Below are 18,732 nucleotides of genomic sequence, written 5' to 3' on the forward strand. Positions count from 1 at the left end.
GAATTACTTTGAGTTTTGCTTGTTTGCATCTTACACTCTCACCCTGTCTTTTCTTCTGAAATTTTACATGCCTCTACATCCACCATTTGAAGAACTGCAAAAACTCCTTTCAGAGTGTTGAAGAGAGATGAGCTGGAAAGAAATCCCCATGAGACCCCAAGTGTTCCTGAAATACAATTCTATTTCTTCCTCTGCTGTGTGCTTATGTCAAACAGGCATTATGTTCGACTTCTACGTGTGACCACAATTTCAATTGCATGGCTGTGTTTCCTCACTGCTGCACCTTGTACATGATTAGGTTTTTAAAAAGAGTGCAAGATCTTCTTCACCTTACCAGACAAAGAACCACAGTCCACCAGGAACTAGGTTTTTAGTGCAAAGCCTCCATGGCCCATTGAGAAAGATGGTTTCACACAACAACCTGGGCTCAAAGCAATGAAAGTAAAACGTGCCACTCATGCCCCAAATCTCTCAGTTTTAATTCTGGAGGAGTTTATAAATATTTTAAAGAAAGTCACTTAAAGGTTCCTGTCTCAAGATTTGAAGCAACTTCCCAACACTAAAATAGATGATATGGCATCCCTCTAAAAAGCAGATTGGAGACAAGTCTTTAGTAATCGATTTATTGACATACAAAAAGATACGAAGAATACAATCCCAAGTATGAAGCTACCTCCAAATAACATGCTAAAGCTTTCACATTTGCAACAAATATCCACATGTTACAAAACAACATATGACACTCAAACCTCAGACAGGTTCTCACATTTAGTATAATAAACTGTGCCTTTGGCACAAACCACCATGAACACAGTGGTACAGTTCTCAATGTGAATAGAACATTTCACATTCTAAGCTCAGTCTTAACATCATGGGCCGTAACCTCCGACTAGTGTCAGAAAGTGGTGGCCAGCAGGAATTAGAAGAAATAAATACCTACTTACCTGGTCTTAAATTGCATTGCCACTTCTGTTCACTAGAGCTGCTTGGGGCCTACATCAAAAGAATACTTGCAGGCCCCAGCGAAGTGTAGCTCCAGCGTATTAAAGGAGATCGCGCCCCCTTTTTTTACGGCACCTGCTGCCGTAAAGCAGGTAAGTTTAAAAGGCAGGGAAATTGACAGGTCATGAAGAAGGAAGTGGATAAGAATTGGGGGGTGGCGGTGTCCAGGTCAGAGGTCGGTGGTGGGGGGAGGATTGGGCCGGAGGTCCAGGGGTGGTCGGTCAAAGGGCAAAGGGGGGTGGGGAATGTTGGAGGTTGGGGTCGGGTTTAAGGGGTGTGGAAGGAGTCCCTTGAGGGTCAGTCTGGGTCTTTACAATAGTTACTCAGAAGTTAGAAGAGGTGTTAATTCTTCTAACTTTTTCTGAGTAACTACTGGTATAACCCCAGCGGAACCTTCCGAAGTCTGCGATTTAAACCGCATTTTCAGATGATTCCCAGCGCAGTGCAATTGTCCAGAGGAACTGTGCACTTCTGGGTAATTGCTGTGCAAACCCTTACCTGGGAACTTCCCTGAGGGATTCCCCAGTGCATCCCTGGGGTACCCCCCAAATCTGACACTGGGCAACTCGGAAGTTACAGGCCTATAATTCTCAGTCACAGGACAAAGGTTTCTCTTCCCTGCTAATCTGAATGAATAGTACATTAAATATTACAGCATGTGCAATGATTTGCAATACCAATGGACAACATAACAACATGTGTCAACTCTCTGCATTCCATTGTGTTAATGATCAGCTGCTGTCACCAGTTCAAACCACTGTCTGAGAGCATCACTGAGCGTCTCTGGGAGGGCATTCACATTTCTTAAAATGATATAGAACGGGAATGGGAATTCTTCCATATATGATTTAATTTCAGGACTTTCTCCTTGATCCTTGAATATAGGGACTTTAATATCCAGAATGGAATCCTAGATGTACAAACAAAAATAAAGTTAGAAGACTGCATAAGGTGTGCAATCTTTAATGCTCCCTCAGTGTTTCAGCTAATGTAATAAAATTAACGTCTGCCTTACTGGCTATGATAATGGCATGCTATGGAGAGGTGAGGATTTGTTACTTTAATGCACAAAAACATCAATAAGTAGCATTATACATATAATAGTAGACTAACTTTTTTCATTCATTCAACTGTATAACTTCACAGGCTTTCGATCTCTGCTTCCCCTCTTCTCATTGAGAAGTGGTGTAAAATGTTTTAATGGTTATAGAATTGTCGCAATTACAGCACAAGGCCATTCAATCCAATACGCCTGTTCTGGAGCAAGCTCTTCAACTGGAGCTATTCTACTTCATTCCAATACTTTATAGTTGTCTCTTACCTTGGAGTCAGGATTGTCCAGTACAACAAAGATAACAAAAATGTTGCTGTGTCGAGCAGCCTCAACAGCTGCTGTAACTCGCTCTTTCCCCTCCAAGAACAGACCTCGTCCATCAGACACTATCAATAATAATTGTGCTGTTTCTACAAAAAAGATTAACACTTCCATTATCGTCTTTGTTTAATTTATATTTAAAAATCAATTTTCCTATCAGAAAATCACCAGTTTAAAACATCTGCACGAAATGACATTTGTTTTTGCCTCATCAGCCACTAAATAAAACAGCGAGAGGAGAGCTGGGATTTCCACAGTTTTAAACAGCGAGAGGAGAGCCGGGGTTTTCACAGTTTTAAACAGCGAGAGGAGAGCTGGGATTTTCACAGTTTTAAACAGCAAGGGGAGAGCCAGGATTTCCACAGTTTTAAACAGCAAGGGGAGAGCCGGGAGCACCCGGAGCGCGGACATGCGTGAGAAGGGCAGCGGTGGGGGGAGATAAAAACTGGTGGCAGAGAGGGAGGCCCAGCACAGGGAGAGTGGACCCGTGTGAGAAGCGCAACGGCGGCAGAGAGCTCCTTCAACCTGTTTCTATCTGTCAGGGCTGAAGTGTGACATCACAGGAAAACAAGAGCTCTGAAGAAGAGTCATACAGTCTCAAAAGGTTAACTCTGTCTTTCTCTCCACAGATGCTGTTAGGTTAGGCTTGCTGAGTTTTTCCAACATTTTCTGTTTTTGTTTCATTTGAAACATGCTGGGACCAGTGTACTAGCGAATTGTTTAACTAGGATTGTAGATAGGACTTTAAACTAAAAAGTGGGAGGGAGGGTTCAGTTGGAGGGAAGTTTAGAAAATCAAAAACAATCGAGGGAGCAGAGATGCAGGGTAGTGAAGAGGTAAACAATAATCAAAGTGTGACAGGAAGGGGCAGAAAAAATAAGCAGAAGAGTGCAGCAGAAATCAGAATCAGAATAAGCAGTAATGGTAAAAAGTCAAAGCTTAAGGCTCTTTATCTGAATGCAAGCAGCATTTGTAACAAGATAGATGAGTTGACGGCACATATAGAAATAAATGGATATCACTTGATAACTATTACAGAGACATGGTTGTGGGGTGACCAAGACTGTGAACTCAATATTCAAGGTAAAGGCAAAATGGCAACCTGCTGAGTTTTTTCAGCATTTTGACTCAATGTTCAAAGGTACTTGACGTTCCAGAAAAATAAGCAAAAAGGGAAAGGAGGTGGGGTAGCTTTGTTAATAAAAGGTATCGATGTGGTGGTGAGTTGTGATATAGGTGCAACAGATCGTGATGTGGAATCAAGTTTGGGTGGAAATAAGGAATGGCAATGGGAAGAAGCCACAAGTGGGAGTCGCGTATAGGCCCCTGAAGAGTTGCCTCACTGTAGGACAAAGTATAAATCAGGAAATAATGAAAGCATGTAAGAAGGGCACTACAATTTCATGGGTGATTTTAATCTGCATATTGACTGGACAAATCAGATTGGCAGGGGTAACATGGAAAGCGAATTTCTAAAGTGCATTAGGGATTCTTTCTTAGAGCAATACGTTGCAGAACCTACCCGGGAGCAGGTTATTTTAGATCTAGTAATGTGAAATGAGGTAGGGTTAACATCAGATCTCAGTTAAAGATCCTCTATGGGGTAGCGATCACAACATGGTAGAATTTCAAATTCAGTTTAAGGGCGAGCAACTCGGATCTCAAACCAGTGTCCTCAGCTTATAGGGGCAATGACAAAGGTATGAAGAAAGGTTTGTCTAAAGCGGGCTGGGAAAATAGACTAAGGGGAAAGTCAGTGGATGAGCAGTGGCAGACACTTAAGCAGATATTTCATAATGCTCAGCAAACATTTATCCTGGTCAAAAAGGAGGACTCGATGAGAAGGATGAACCACCCGTGGTTAACAAAGGTAGTCAAGGAGATATCCAATCAAAAACTAAGGTATACAAAGCTGCAAAACTAGTGATAGGCCAGAGGATTGGGAATTTTTAGGAACCAGCAACAGATGACTAAAAAGCTAATAGAGAGATAGAAAATTGGTTATGAAAGTAAATTGGCAAGAAATATAAAAACAAACAGCAAGAGCTACTATGGGTATATAAAAAGAGAGTAGCTAAAGTGAGTGTGGGACCCTTGGAGGATGCGACTGGAGAATCGATAACGGGCAACAGGGAATGGCAGATAATTTAAATCAATTTTGGCAGATAATTTTGCATCAGTCTTCATAGTGGAGAACACTATATAAACATTCCAAAGATATCAGATAAGCAAGGAGCTAATGGGAGGAAAGATCTTGTAACAGTCTCTATCATGAGGGACAAAGTACTTGAGAAACTAATGGGACTAAAGGCAGACAAGTCACTAGGACCTGATGACCTGCATCCAAGGGTTTGAAAGGAAGTGGCTACAGAGAGGGTGGAGGCATTGGTCGAAATATTCCAGAACTCACTGGATTCTGGGAGGGTCCCAGCAGAATGAAAAGCCGTTAATGTGATGCCCCTGCTCAAGAAGGGAGGGAGACTAAAAGCAATAGTCATTGGGAAAAAATGCTAGTGTCCATTATTAAGTAAGAAATAGCAGGACATTTAGAAAAGCTTAACGCATCAGAGTCAACAAGGTTTTGTGAAAGGGAGATCGTTTGACAAATTTGCTAGAGTTCTTTGAGGATATAACAAGCAGAGTTGATAAAGAGGAGCTGGTAGATGTGGTATATTTGGATTTCCAGAAGGTATTCAATAAGGTGCCACATAAAAGGTTGTTGCACAAGATAAAAGCTCACGGTACAGGGGGTAATGTATTAACATTAACATTGAGGATTGGTTAACACATAGGACCTTCATAGCATAACTAACTTTTAGCTTTAATAATATTCTTGATTCAAGAGTAGACAATGGGAACACAGCGACACTTGTACAATTAGTTTGAATCAGAACATATTTGAGTTTTGAGCTTATACCTTTCAATTCTAATAGCTTCACATGTATAGAAAGGTGCACAAAAGACTGGTCTAATTTCTCTGTATTTTTCACAAATGCCTTAATGCACTTCACAAGTGATACTGGAGGCCTATTGCTGCCTGAACTGTTAATCACAGTCACAGAATTGTTGGATTGCAGGAAGTGACCATTCGGCCCATCAGGTCTGCACCAGCTCTCCGAATGAGCAAATGACTTAGTGCAGTTCTCCTGCCTTCTCCCTGTAAACCTGCAAATTTGTCCTCCAATAACAGTCTAATTGTTTTAACGTTTCGATTGAACCTGCCTCCACCACATTTTCAGGCAGTGCATTCCAGACCTTAACCACTTACTGCGTGATGATGTTTTCTCATATAGCTTTTGCTAATTATTTGAAATTCATGCCCTCTTGCTCTCAATCCTTTCCTGAGTGCAAGGTTTATCCCTATCTGCTCTGTCCAGACACTTCATGACACTAATCCTCCGGTTTGCTCTGCGCTTGCAACATAGTGAAACGAAAAACTTGCATCTTTCACTTATTTAAGAAAACAATACTCTTGTAGCCTACATAGAGGTTTAAAGTTTCTTGAATGGGGACAGCAAGCAATAAACTAGTGTAAAGCTCTGACCTGGTTTTCCCTGCTGGGAATGGTGCTGTGCTGCAACAAACATGCTGGCTGCAGATTCCAGAAACTGCAAAGATACACAGAAATTGTAAATCAACATTAATTGCATTAGTTCATCCTTCATAAAATCTGACAAGGCAAAGTGCAAGAAGAAATGATCTGCATCTAATGGGTTGAGATTTTCTGTTTTGAGCTTAATTCTCATACAAAGGCACTCATTAAAATTGTTGTTTGATTTACAGATTGTCCAATCTGCTAGAGACTTAATGTTTTACACAGGTGCTGATTTAACATGCTGCACAGCACAAACAGACTTTTTTTCCTTTCATGGGATGTGATTGTTGCTGGCAACATCCCTATTTGCCCTTGAAATGAGTGGTTTGCCAGGCTATTTCAGAAGGCAGTTAAGAAACCACACTGCTATGTGTCTGGAATCACATATAGATCAGACAAGAGTGACAGATTTCATTCCTTAAAAGGATATTAGTGAACAGGTGGGTTTTTACAACAATCGACGATAGCTTCATGGTCACCATTACTGAGACTAGCTTTCAATTCCAGATTTATTATTTGAATTTAAATTTCACCAGCTGCCGTGATGGGGTTCGAACCCACGTCCCCAAGGCATAAGCCTGAGCTTCTGGGTTACTAGAGGATGACAATATCGCTATGCCATCATTTCCCCCACTGACCAATCTCTTATAAAAAGGTCGTAACTTTAGCAGTAATAGGAGAGCAAATAAGCAATACTTCACCACTTTGTAACACAAACTAGACTACACATAAAACTTACACACAGACACTTTTGCTTTGCACACATTGGTTCATCCAAACAATTATTGTTAGTATGAGCACCAACCTGAGCTATCTTAGTTTTCTTCTGCTGAAATTGACAGCTCCTCAATATTCTTGCTCCTGACTGATCATTGAATTGCTCATGGAATGGATGCAGCAATTGGACATTCTCTCCAAAGCTGAAAATTGACAACATGACTGGATGATCAGAATGTTAACAAGGACATTGAGCCTTTGCGAGGAAATTTGATAGCCACGAACACAACTTTGATAAGACAACAGCTATGGTGCCAGAATTTGTCAAACAGCTATGAAGATGCTGGAACATGGCAAGTATTTTTACGAATAGTGTTTTAGACCCAGACAAAATCATCATCAGAACAGCCATGCTGAAAATTGTAAGACATTATAAAGTAGGACATAATTTTCATGGTAGGTTAACAGCATTCTATAACTTTTACAGGTGTACATGCAACCCCATGTCCAACCCTGGGCAAGAGTTTCCACTAGGCTGTGCTGTTACTTCCTACGCAATTCATCTGAAAATTGGCCAAACTACTGCAAACGATTGGGGAATTTTAAAGTGTAAGTCAAGTTCTGCGCTTTTTTTTGCATTGGTTTAAAACCCACTATTCTGCGAACCAGCCCCACCCACAACATCGGCCACATCCCCAGATCCAATAAATCAACACAGGGTCTCTCCACTAATTGCGCCTGTTTGAGCGACTTCGAAGAGGCTTGTAAAATTAATATTTTTTGGTTCAAGGCACTAATAGGCACCTTTTAAAAGTATAAATATTTAATTTGCTAAGAAACTGACCACTGTATACCAATGAAGCTAGTAAATGGCTCTTTAAAGGTAATTTTCACTTATTTAAAATCAGTTTACTCACAGATGAACTACATAAACTGAAAATAGGTTTATCGCAGTGTACTAATAAATATACTTCATCACCACTCGAAATGCATCAAGGAATACTTCTTAATGCATGATTATAGCAAAACAAAGTTCTAAAACACTGCTCATTCACAAACTATTTTACATTTGTGGTTATGCAGATTTTTGAGCAGAGTTAACAATTTAACAGTTTTGAACAGAGTTTGCGCCCAGATTGCTAATTGTGCCCAGAGCAGAAACTCCATTTTCAAGGTGGAAGCTAACTCTAAATACAAGTCCCAGTCTTCCAGACTTCATGCAAGAACAGTTCTCTCATTAACCTCCCCTCTAAATCAGAGATTTAATGCAGAGCATCACTACTAGATTCTTGAGACTAAAGAAAATAGTTTTAAATTGTTTGTAATATTAGAATTCTGCAAACAATGGAAGGAGGATTAGTAATGCTATTTTCAGAAGTGATCAAGCATAGAACATTTTGGCCACTTCCCTGCAATGTGGCATTAAACGCAGCCTCAAAAGAACGTTAAATCTCTATCTTCTTCTAGTTTGAAGGGAAGGTTATCGATTTGAAATTTTAACTTAATCTTGAGGTGTTGCCTGACCAGTAATTTCTGTTTTTGATGTCCTTAAGTCAGTTACAGGTACAAGTGACTGTTGGCATTAGCCAACCTGTTTTCATTTATACACACCTACACACAGCAACCTGTCCAACCTCTAGAAGTGAGAGAGCATTTCCAATTACAGCCAATGATTCAAAGGCTAACTACAAAAGAAACAAAAACAGAAGTCATGTTAGAGTAGTAAGAGAGTTGGTTGATTAATTTAGCAGTTCACAATTGCGAAACAAATCCAAGAAATGGAGCCATTCTAAAAACACGTGATTCTAATGGTCTCTCCTGGGCTATGCTCCAAGGCACTAAGTGGCTACGTTAACTCAGTGAGAGATGGTTGCGTGTGCCTACAGTGAGTGATAGCAGTATTTTTGATTCTGGCAGAATTACAGTTGAACACTAACTTATCCTGACAGCCACACATTTACTTTCCAGACAGTCACTGGATAGCCATCAGGAGCAGGAATCCTGGTTGATTTTACATCTACTTAGTCTTGAAGCTAACTATCGCACTTATTCCAACCCCAGAGGAGGTGAGCAAATTCAACACAAACCAGAGATCAAATCTGATATTTTCCTGGCAGGGATGCCTCAATATCATACTGGTTAAGACTGACATTAGGAGAAACAGGCTGCTAGTCTACCAACTATAAATATTATGTGAAAGCAAAATATTGCAGATATTGGAAGTCTGAAATAAAAAAAATGCTGGAAAAACTCAGCAGGTCTGGCAGCATCTGTGGAGAGAGAAACAGGAGTTTGAATAAGTGTCATATGGACTTGAAACATTAACTCTATTTCTTTCTCCACAGACGCTGCCAGACCTGCTGAGTTGTTCCAACATTTTATGTTTTTATTATAAACATTGTTACTTTCTTCCTTAGGCAGACCATCCGAAGTAGCTGCTTTACCAAAGATGGGAGCAATTATATTTAAATGTATGGAGGCAGGTTCAAAGAGGCTAAGAAATGTGCTTTAAATTAATGAGACACATCCATCTATGTAATAGAACAGGCTAAATATTATGTATATATTTACAGTCAAGTGGCACGGGTAGAGAACAGTGTGTCTAGGTTTAAAAAAAATAACAAACTTAAAACAACCTGTACTACTATAGGCCAAAGGCCACTTAAATTTCCTCAACTTATGAATGATTGGTGATGCTTGCAATTGTGCAATTTCAAATCTAACTTTTTAAAACCATACCTGTTTGGAATGATTGTCAACCATACTAGAAGAATCATCAATTGCCAGACAAATCTGGTATTGCCGCTTGCTCGGCTTTGTCCTGCGAAGCCAAATTTTATCTTTACGGAACTGGCTGGCGATATAAGGAATCACCTTGCGCATGTTTAATCGCTTTCCAGTTCGATAATCACCTCTGTACACAAACACATGTAAAGAGTAAAGAAATATTTTTACCACTGTACTCCAGGAAACTTTAATGAATTATAAAAATTAAAATACATACTGACAGGTTAAACTCAGTTTCCTATCTCTCTCTCTCTAGAGCAAGGGAACTGTTTTATATATATAGTCTTCAACAGATGCCACATATCCATTATACCACATTCAAAATAATTAAGATCTAGTGATCTCTACTATGTCAGTTTTAACTTTCAAAGAACAAAGAAAAGTACAGCAGCATTACTTAAATAATGCCAGATAATTACTTAAGTGGAGAACGGCTGCATAATTCTGAGGTGCAGAGGGATCTAGATGTTCTAGACTATGAGTCACAGCACGTAATTAAGGCATGGAATGCTACCCTTTATTATAAAAGAAGAATTGAACATAAAAGTAAGGATGTTATGCTTCAGTTATACAGGGCATTGGTGAGACTGCACCACGAATACTGCGTGCAGTTTTAGCCTCCTTATTTGAGGAAGGATGTAAATGCATTGGAGGTGGTTCAGAGGAGGTTTACTAGATTGATACCTGGAATGAGTGGGTTATCTTATGAGGAAAGGCTGGACAGACTGGGCTTGTTTCCACTGGTGCTTAGAAGAGTGAGGGGTGATTTGATTGAATGGCCTTGACAAGGTGGACGTCAAAAAGATGTTTTGACTTGTGGGTGAGTCCAGAACTAGGGGGCACTGTTTTAAAATTAGGGGTTGACCTTTTAGGACAGAGATGAGGAGAAATTTTTTCTGAGTGTTGTGTGACTTTGGAACTCTCTGCCTCAGGTGGTGATGGAAACGGGGTCGTTGAATATTTTTTAAGGGAGAGGTAGATAAATTCTCACTAGGCAAGGGAATCAAATGTTATCAGGGGTAGATGGGAACGTGGAAATCGAAACACAAGATGATCAGCCATGATCTTATTGAATGGCGGAGCAGGCTCGAGGGGCCGAATGGTCTACTCCTGTTCCTAGTTCTTATGTTCTTAAAAGGAGTTGAAATTTAAATGTTCATAACTGAAGAAAACAGGCATGACAGTCAGTGAAGACAAAAAGTTCTGAAAATTTTTGACAAGGAATCATGTATGCACTTTTGTCCTGGGCACTGTAATATTTTATGAACAACCTTATGTCAAAAGAGAAATCAACAAAATCATGGGAAGTATTCGTATCTAACCATGTTCCACCAGGGTAACTGGGTTGTCTGCTCTACATACTGGTAGCAACCATTTAATGACTAATGCTAGTGATTAACCACAGGATTTGTTCACCTATTAGCTACTGTAAACTGGAATTTTGGATTGTCAAACCTTTGAACATCACTGAAAGTAATATTTAATGCACCAGGAATTGTAAGAGATGAATGCAGTTGGTCTCATTTTGAACTCCAAATCTAACAGACATCTGGCCAGGTGCTGACTAAGCTGTTCCCTCATTATAAAGGAACAGGATATGAATCGAACCGAACCAAACCATCAGAAACACCAGAGTGATGAGAGCGGATTGTGTCTCCTTCACTTGACAGCCGAAACGAACAGATGCTCATGTTGGGCCAGTACTTGGCTCGGGGCCATGGAACAGCATCATTGCTGGGGTTCTTTTCCAGTTCAGTGGCTTTGTGTTCAGGCTGGGCTGATACCCTTTATTCAAATCCACTTACTTGGGGTTGGGACAGAGCTAAAAAAACGGTGAGGGTGGGCCACGCACAATGGGGCTTGATTGACAGCTTTATCGACTTCTCTTCACACAGGTCCTCACAGGCCCAGACTTCAATCAATTCAAAAATTGTCACTGCACAACCTGGCAATTAAAACCAGCTCCTTGTTTCAGAGTTAAAAAAGGGCAGAATTTTGAACTGATTACACTGCAAACTACTACCTATTACTCACAGCTCAACAACTGAACTCCCCAGCTCTGGAGCCTCTGAACTGAATCAACAGCAGGGAGGTTTTCGTGTAGGGGTGGGGTGTGTACGGGGCAACGATTCGACACTCAGAGACTGTAGTACAGCATAACTCAACCTCCCCAGTGGCTTAGCTGCTAAAGGCAATACATAACTGAGCTATCCAATCTAAAAAGAACCTCAATTTTTAACTGCCCATTTGTACAGAGCCTGATTCAGAGATTGACATCCTAAGGTTGGTAAGTTAGTCGTTTGTACTCAAGTCTCGGGATGGTGGGCAGAATCAGCTGATTGTGACCACTAACTTGTTTTCCCACTGCTGGAAAGTAGATGTGAACCTGTGAAGACAGGGTCCCAGTGGGCTGTGATGTCCCCCAGCCTAACTGTATCAGTTCATTTTCATGTTATGGCCACGTGATGCCTCAGCACATTTTACCCCCACAGCTTTCGAAAATCTGTGGCTGTGATTTTTTGAGTTAAAAGTGGTCAATTTCTCTGGCCAGTAATTTAACACTGAGGCAGGTGCTTGATCCAGTCTCGCTTTACCTTGCGCTCCAGGTCTAAAGAAGGCGCTCGCCGCATCCTCCGCCTCTACAACAACAAATTCCACCCCCAACATACAACAAACAGACCTCTCCCCACACAAGGCAAGAAAGGTGGGGCAGGGAAATCTAGCTGCTCCTACTCGGTCAATGATTGCTGTTGTTCTGGCAGTCTCCATAGCAGCTAGTGGAGGCATTGGGCAGGATCAGGCATGAGCAGAGCAAAACCTGTGTTTGATTACATACATGTGAAGTGAAGTAACAGACTACGGAGGGTTGGTGGTGGTGGTGGTGGTGGTGGTGGTGGTGGTGGTGGTGGTGGGGGGGGGGGGAGGGGGGGGGGGGGTTGTGGTAGGTGGAGGTTGGAAAAACATCTCAGTGGAAGGAATTGCATAATCAAGAATTTGGAATTCCGCCAAAGCACGGAAATTTCTCATCCCTGTTCCATAAACACTCATGAATGGGATGGTCTAATTTGAAGTACCCAAATCATAGTACAGCACATTCATGAGAGAAATCCCAAAATGGAAGTCATTTAAAATTATACTCTTTTCCTTCAAGAAATAAACCAACTACCTAATAGTTATAGGGTGCATTTGCACTTGTTTTGTTCCTCAAAAAAACCCAAGCACGTGGACTGTGAGAGACCAGAAGAAAAAGCTAAGTACAAATTTAGAATAGAATGGAATTGAACTGCAGGATTTGTGATCTTAAACTGCTCATCATCTGCTGATGTTGATTCCAGAGGGCTCATTGACCGGGAAAAAAAATTCCACTTACAAACATCCGTAATAATAGGAAACAAAAAAGGGACAAGTACACTGACCTGAGTTTAGATGCCTGGGTGGGTTCCAGTATAAGCCGAAGCTGTTCACACAGTTGCTGTGACAGTGGAGCTGTCAATGCCTGATATTGCTGCCACATCTCAGCAGAAGCTTTCTCCTGGTAAGAGGAGATCAAAAAGAAAAATAGGAAAATGTCAGAAGATAGTTAAAAAAAAACTGGAACATTTTGACAATTACATTCCCAGTACTGGCAGGCAAATGTTTATCTGTTCTACAGAATTGTGACTCTTGTGCGAATGCAAACACACAAATGTCCCAAGGAATGATAGCTCAAGAATTCTCCCACTTCCACTGCCAGAGCACTCCACCAGAAAGCTGCAAATGTTTAGAATTTGAAGATGGAAACTGTGGAACCAAACTTCACTTATACTATCCAGTATATGCAGCCGCTGGAGACCATTAAAAGGGATTAATTAAAACTGTATGTTAAAGAATCTTAAAAGCTCAAAACATTTATAATGGGAGTTTATATATTTTTATTTTGCTGAAGTCCTCCAGTCAAACTGTTATAGAAGAAATCAGCTCACTTTTAAAAAGCAGATAGTGCAGTGAAATAAAAACCTTTTAAAAAAAGGCACCTAAAATGTCAACTTCTGCTGAATTAATTTATTTTGAGCAGTGCTGTTCATACCTCTCCTTTACCCTTCCTCATCTGAGTGCAGCACCTCATTTTGGGTACAGCACAATGAGCACCAGCAGTCTCCCAGCATCACATTTAAGTGGCCAGCAATAGGTTCAGGTGTGGTGTCCATGGGAATTATTAGGACTGGGCCCAGTGCTGTTCATGTATGTACGTCCAACAAGAATCAGTGAAAAATATCAGGCATGAGCCTGGCATATTTTCCTCTCCAGGCCCAGGGCCAAACTAGCTCAAGTGCCCTCTCTTCAGAATTTTGACTGCAAGCATTTAACTTGGTAAAAGGGGTTCAAATCTAGGATCTATTTATCCATAGAGAGAAAACGGTGTTAATCCAGATATGTTGCCATGTAGCTTTTACCAATATAGAGTTTCAGCAATATTCAATACTCAAAAGTATCTACATTCCCATAAGCTTTTCTTGGATCATTTGATTTATTCAGACAATAACTATGGCCAGGGATTTTGCCCTTGTCAGGTGGGTTCGGCAGGGGCAGGCGAGAGCAGTCGGGTGCACAACTGCCCGACGAGCTAAAAATTCCGGCCTATGTTATCAAAAGACATTTGTACATAACATAATACATAGGAAAGTCAACATCAAGTTGACTAAAATGCCAAGTACATCAAATGAAGCTGCCGGTGCCCAAGGGATGGGATTTGATTTGATTTCACTTTCCATCACTCCTGAATTATTTTAAAAAAGGGAAATCTCAGGCACGAGTCCTCAATCAAAAAACCTATTCAAAATTTGCAATTTCACTTATTTGAATTAAAAATGACTAAAAAAACTCTTAAGTTGGTTTAATTGCCCTCAGTCTTTTAAATAAAAGTGTCCCCATCCTTTATCAGTCCATTCCTCAATTCAGATAGTCTTTTGCTTACCTCTTCTAGATTTCCAGCCTCCTGATTTCGCCAAGCATCCAGCTGCTCTTCCAGCTGTTTACGTAGCTCTTCCGGGTCAGGAACAATGCTCTAGAAAACAGACTCCTGTCACTTGACTCAAAAAGGGTAAAACACAAAGGCACAACCAAACAAACGGGCAGCAGTTAATACGCCACCCATACTGGATCACAACTGACAACCCCTTTGACAGTACAGTGTAAATGTTAAAATCTCATTTAGACTAAAGAACAGTAAAGGAGGATGGGGTTTTGTTTGAGTCATTTAGCTAGTTTGCAGCACATTGATGTTTTGTGAACTGCGACCATATTTATACCAGTGACAAACACTGACAACTGAAACAAAAACAGAATTACCTGGAAAAACTCAGCAGGTCTGGCAGCATTGGTGGAGAGTTCTGTCGAAGGGTCATGAGGACTCGAAACGTCAACTCTTTTCTTCTCCGCCGATGCTGCCAGACCTGCTGAGTTTTTCCAGGTAATTCTGTTTTTGTTTTGGATTTCCAGCATCCACAGTTTTTTTGTTTTTATCACTGACAACTGAATGTCGTTTAGCTGACATATTATCATTTTCTCACTTCCTCTTTGACTCCTCTGTGCACAGATCATTTCCCAAGTGGGGAACAGAGGCAGCTGCAACGAGTTCGAGTTGCCCCCTTGAAAGATACAGATTAGACTGACAGGCCCAATCCAACACTCTAAATCATTTCCATTTCCCTCGAGTCCAAGTTTAGCTAAAATTAGGAACTCTACGTTTTGGAAAAAAAAGTTTTTTTTTTTTGCACAAATAATTCTGTTTAGCAATATAATATGCAAACAACAGCCTGCTTTTATGCTTATTTGAGGTGCAATTCCCAACCATGGTCCAACAAATCAGCATCATTCATCGAAACATGCCTGTTGAGCATCATGTTTACTGAATAGAAATGCTGTAATCTTTCATACTTGCTCAATGTCCTCCGTTAGCAGTTCATGCACAGTGTGGATGGTGGACTCGCTGCGTCTTTCAGATATCTCTTCATTTTCTGATTCTGACCAGTCATCTGTTGCAGCATCCATCTCTTCAGGTTTGGGAAGCTGAAACTCTCCTTCAAGGTTATTGTCAGATCCTGCAACACACCAGATATGGTTCAACTGACAAGACTAATTTAGTAAATCTCGAAGGCTTGGGGCAGAATATTGCCGTCGGCGTGCGGCCTGTTAAGCCGTTAAAAAAGTAACTGAAGTTGTTAACCAAGCTGCCCATCACCTTAAGGTTGGCGGGCAGGCGATGAGCCCAAGTGACCTTTGCATTTTTCAGGAAACTTCATCCACAGGTGGGATGAGGTTTCCTGAAGGTTTCATAAAATTAATAATTAAACTCTGTACATTTCACAGACATGTCCCAGCTCATGTGACACTGTCACATGAAGGGACATATTTAATTAATTTTTAACTTTATTTTTCAGAAACTTTTGTTATCCAGTTAATCTCCGAGGCAGCTTCGTGCCTCGGAGATTGCAGAGTTCTTTCACGTGTATGTGCGAAAGAGCGCAAGCCCTGACTCTCCCTCCTCCCCCCGCCCACACAGGTAGCGCTGAGCACTACCGGCTGTGCATAAAATGGCAACACGCAGCTGATCGCAGGTGGCAATTGGCTCCGTGCCCACGCCAGCCTGCTCCCACCCGCTACTGGTAAGATTCTACCCTTGGATTTGTATAGGGCTTTTCACAGCCCCATGAGATCCCATAAAGCCATGGCATTGGCTTTACAGCCAATGAGGTACTTTTGAAATGAGCTCACCATTGTAATTCAGGAAACCCAAAAGCCAATTTACACACAAATCCACATACAATGGTGAGGTTATGACCAGATTAATTAACAGGACTCTTGTGAAAACTGAATATTTTACTTGTCCTTTTTATACACAAAAAAATAAGAAATAGAATGAAGAGCCAAAACCAAATTGCAGGATGTCATTTTGGTTGAAAGAGAGAGAGATAAAATCTCAAAGTAATAATTAAACACCAAAATTCAGACAGGCAAGTTAGCAACTAATCACTGTTCCAAATCCCAAGTTGTCACAATCAGCTGTGGTTATAGTAAAAACTAACAAACCAATGATTTCAGTGCGGCAATCTCATGGTTTATGACATAACCGAATTAAAAAGAGGCCAGGTATTCAGTGTATTAGATCACTTTTTGAAATTTAGACAGTTGACTCGTTAGTTTGCATTAAAAGTTGCAATTAGCGTATACAGTAGTTGTGTCTAACTACCTGGTACTTTTGTAGATGAAGATTTTTTCTCTGGCTTCAGCTCCTGTACATCCACGCTCTGCAACTCCTCTTCCTGGTCACTTTCCATTTCAATAGATTCAGACTCCTCTTTGGTCTCCTCTTCCTGTTCCGGTCCACCTGGATTTTGTTGCTCTGCTGTGGCCACATCTAAAAAAGAGCCATTTGTAAGATTAGGGAAAAGCTGTACATTATTTTGAAGCATAAAATGTATTCAGCAGAAGGCAAACTAGATTTTTGCATATGGAGTGAAGACATTTTCTTTCAATTGTTTCTGAATTTGAACTTTGACCTTACCATATGTTTGAGCATCATAAGAATCACTTCCTTCTTTGATATGTTCATAAACATCTGCTTCCTTCACTTTTTGTTCTGACTGCATCGTGTCAGGTTGTGCTGCACTGTTGGCTTCCACCATCTTGAGTCGCTTGCTCGCACATTCATTGCGATCACCCATTGTTCTTTCATTATCTGCACGGCCAGGTTTTCTCTTGAAACTCTTGAGAAAGAATATCACTTTAGTTTTTTTTAAATATCTGTAAGAAACTCCTGGTAAAATATTTTGCAATAAAATTTATCCTGGAAACAGTTTAAATTATGGACATGGGGTCATAAAGAGGAGGGGGTTATGTGACAGATCAAAATCTCCTCATGCTTGATTGCCATTGTAAGGAATTTCCTAGAATTGGAGATAGGCTTGCCCCTTGAGTTAACATTACTAGATTCTGAGAAAGGTGGTACAGAAGTTAACACCATTTAATAAGCAGAAGGAACATGGATGGACTTTATCAAATGTACACAATGGTAATTTTTCCTTAAAAGATTTATGCTATATGAACAATGGATTAAGGTGGCTTATTAGATAGAGTGCACTATCAAAGCCCACTAAATCTCTGGGCAATTCGTCAATGTGGTTCCAAAATCCGGTACTGTATGTGAGAAATTCAATGGGTTTAATTTGAAGTAGGGTATCTTGCATATGGCCTTTTAGGACTTTCTCCTGCACCTTTCAGCTAAAAAAAAAAGCTTTTGCCCACAAAGCTACTCAAATGTAAGATAGTAACAGTTTAGGAAAGGCAACAAGGCATATGGACCTTGATGAATAGGATCTACAATCTATCTTCTGATCCAATGAGATTGGAGGACTGTGAAATAAACAAAGGCCTTGGAGCGAGGGCAAATTCAATGTAAAATCAGGTACAGAAATAAAAAAAGAGGAAAGTCTGGATTGAGAGAAAAAAACAAAGTGGGAAAAAGAAATGAAATGATATTTTTAAATCTCCACCAATTCACAACAGAAGGAATGAGACTCCACATTTTAAATTGTGTTCAGTTTCTGGGTGAAGGGAGGTTGAATGGCAGTCATAAACAATTATCAATTTGTTATGGGCACTTACAAGTCTTGGCTTTGTAGTAACAGTGTAAGTTTAATGTGCAATTCAGGTGCAAACACAGAAACTTCATGAAACTAATGGGGAGGTCAAGAGCAAGATGACATTTTTGCAAGCTAATGACGCAGCAGTGAAAATTGTCTGGCAACTTGCAGAAATTAGTAATTTTTAAAAAAATATTCTTTCATGGGATGTGGGTGTCACTGGCAAGGCCAGCATTTGTTGTCCTTCCCTAACTACCCTTGAAATGGCTGGCTTGCTTGGCCAGAGGCAGTTAAGTATATACCGCATTTATGTGGGTCTGGAGTCACACGTGGGCCAGCCCAGACCAGGTAATAATGGTAGATTTCCTTCCCTAAAGGACATTATTGAAGATTTGTTGTTTAAAAAAAACAACCGATGATAGTTTCATGGTCACCATTATAGGGACTTGCTTTATATTCTAAGATTCATTGAATTCAAATTCCAGCAGCTAGCCTAGTGGGATCTGAACTCATGTCCCCAGGGTCCCAGTGGATTAGACTGAGCCTCTGGATTACTAGTTCAACAACATTAACACTATGCCAAAATCTTCCCTTAATTCATGTCGTAAGTTCCTGGCCGATTTGGCCATTTACGA

General features: G+C 40.6%; 1 protein-coding gene across 1 annotated transcript in view; it reads right to left on the reverse strand.

Moving 5' to 3' along the window:
- Positions 1-622: 622 nt before the first annotated feature.
- Positions 623-18,732, reverse strand: part of mdn1 (midasin AAA ATPase 1) — a 223,102-nt gene continuing 204,992 nt past the window's right edge. The window contains exons 92-102 of the mRNA XM_041187861.1: positions 17,020-17,221; positions 16,705-16,872; positions 15,393-15,556; positions 14,431-14,520; positions 12,893-13,008; positions 9,429-9,603; positions 8,301-8,374; positions 6,778-6,892; positions 5,922-5,985; positions 2,324-2,466; positions 623-1,912 (exon numbers count right to left, since the gene is read on the reverse strand). Coding sequence (XP_041043795.1) covers positions 1,727-1,912; positions 2,324-2,466; positions 5,922-5,985; positions 6,778-6,892; positions 8,301-8,374; positions 9,429-9,603; positions 12,893-13,008; positions 14,431-14,520; positions 15,393-15,556; positions 16,705-16,872; positions 17,020-17,221 — 1,497 coding nt within the window. The 3' untranslated portion in view covers positions 623-1,726. The remainder of the gene's footprint in view (positions 1,913-2,323; positions 2,467-5,921; positions 5,986-6,777; positions 6,893-8,300; positions 8,375-9,428; positions 9,604-12,892; positions 13,009-14,430; positions 14,521-15,392; positions 15,557-16,704; positions 16,873-17,019; positions 17,222-18,732) is intronic.

Source organism: Carcharodon carcharias, chromosome 5, assembly GCF_017639515.1.
Source record: "Carcharodon carcharias isolate sCarCar2 chromosome 5, sCarCar2.pri, whole genome shotgun sequence".
Classification (NCBI taxonomy): Eukaryota; Metazoa; Chordata; class Chondrichthyes; order Lamniformes; family Lamnidae; genus Carcharodon; species Carcharodon carcharias.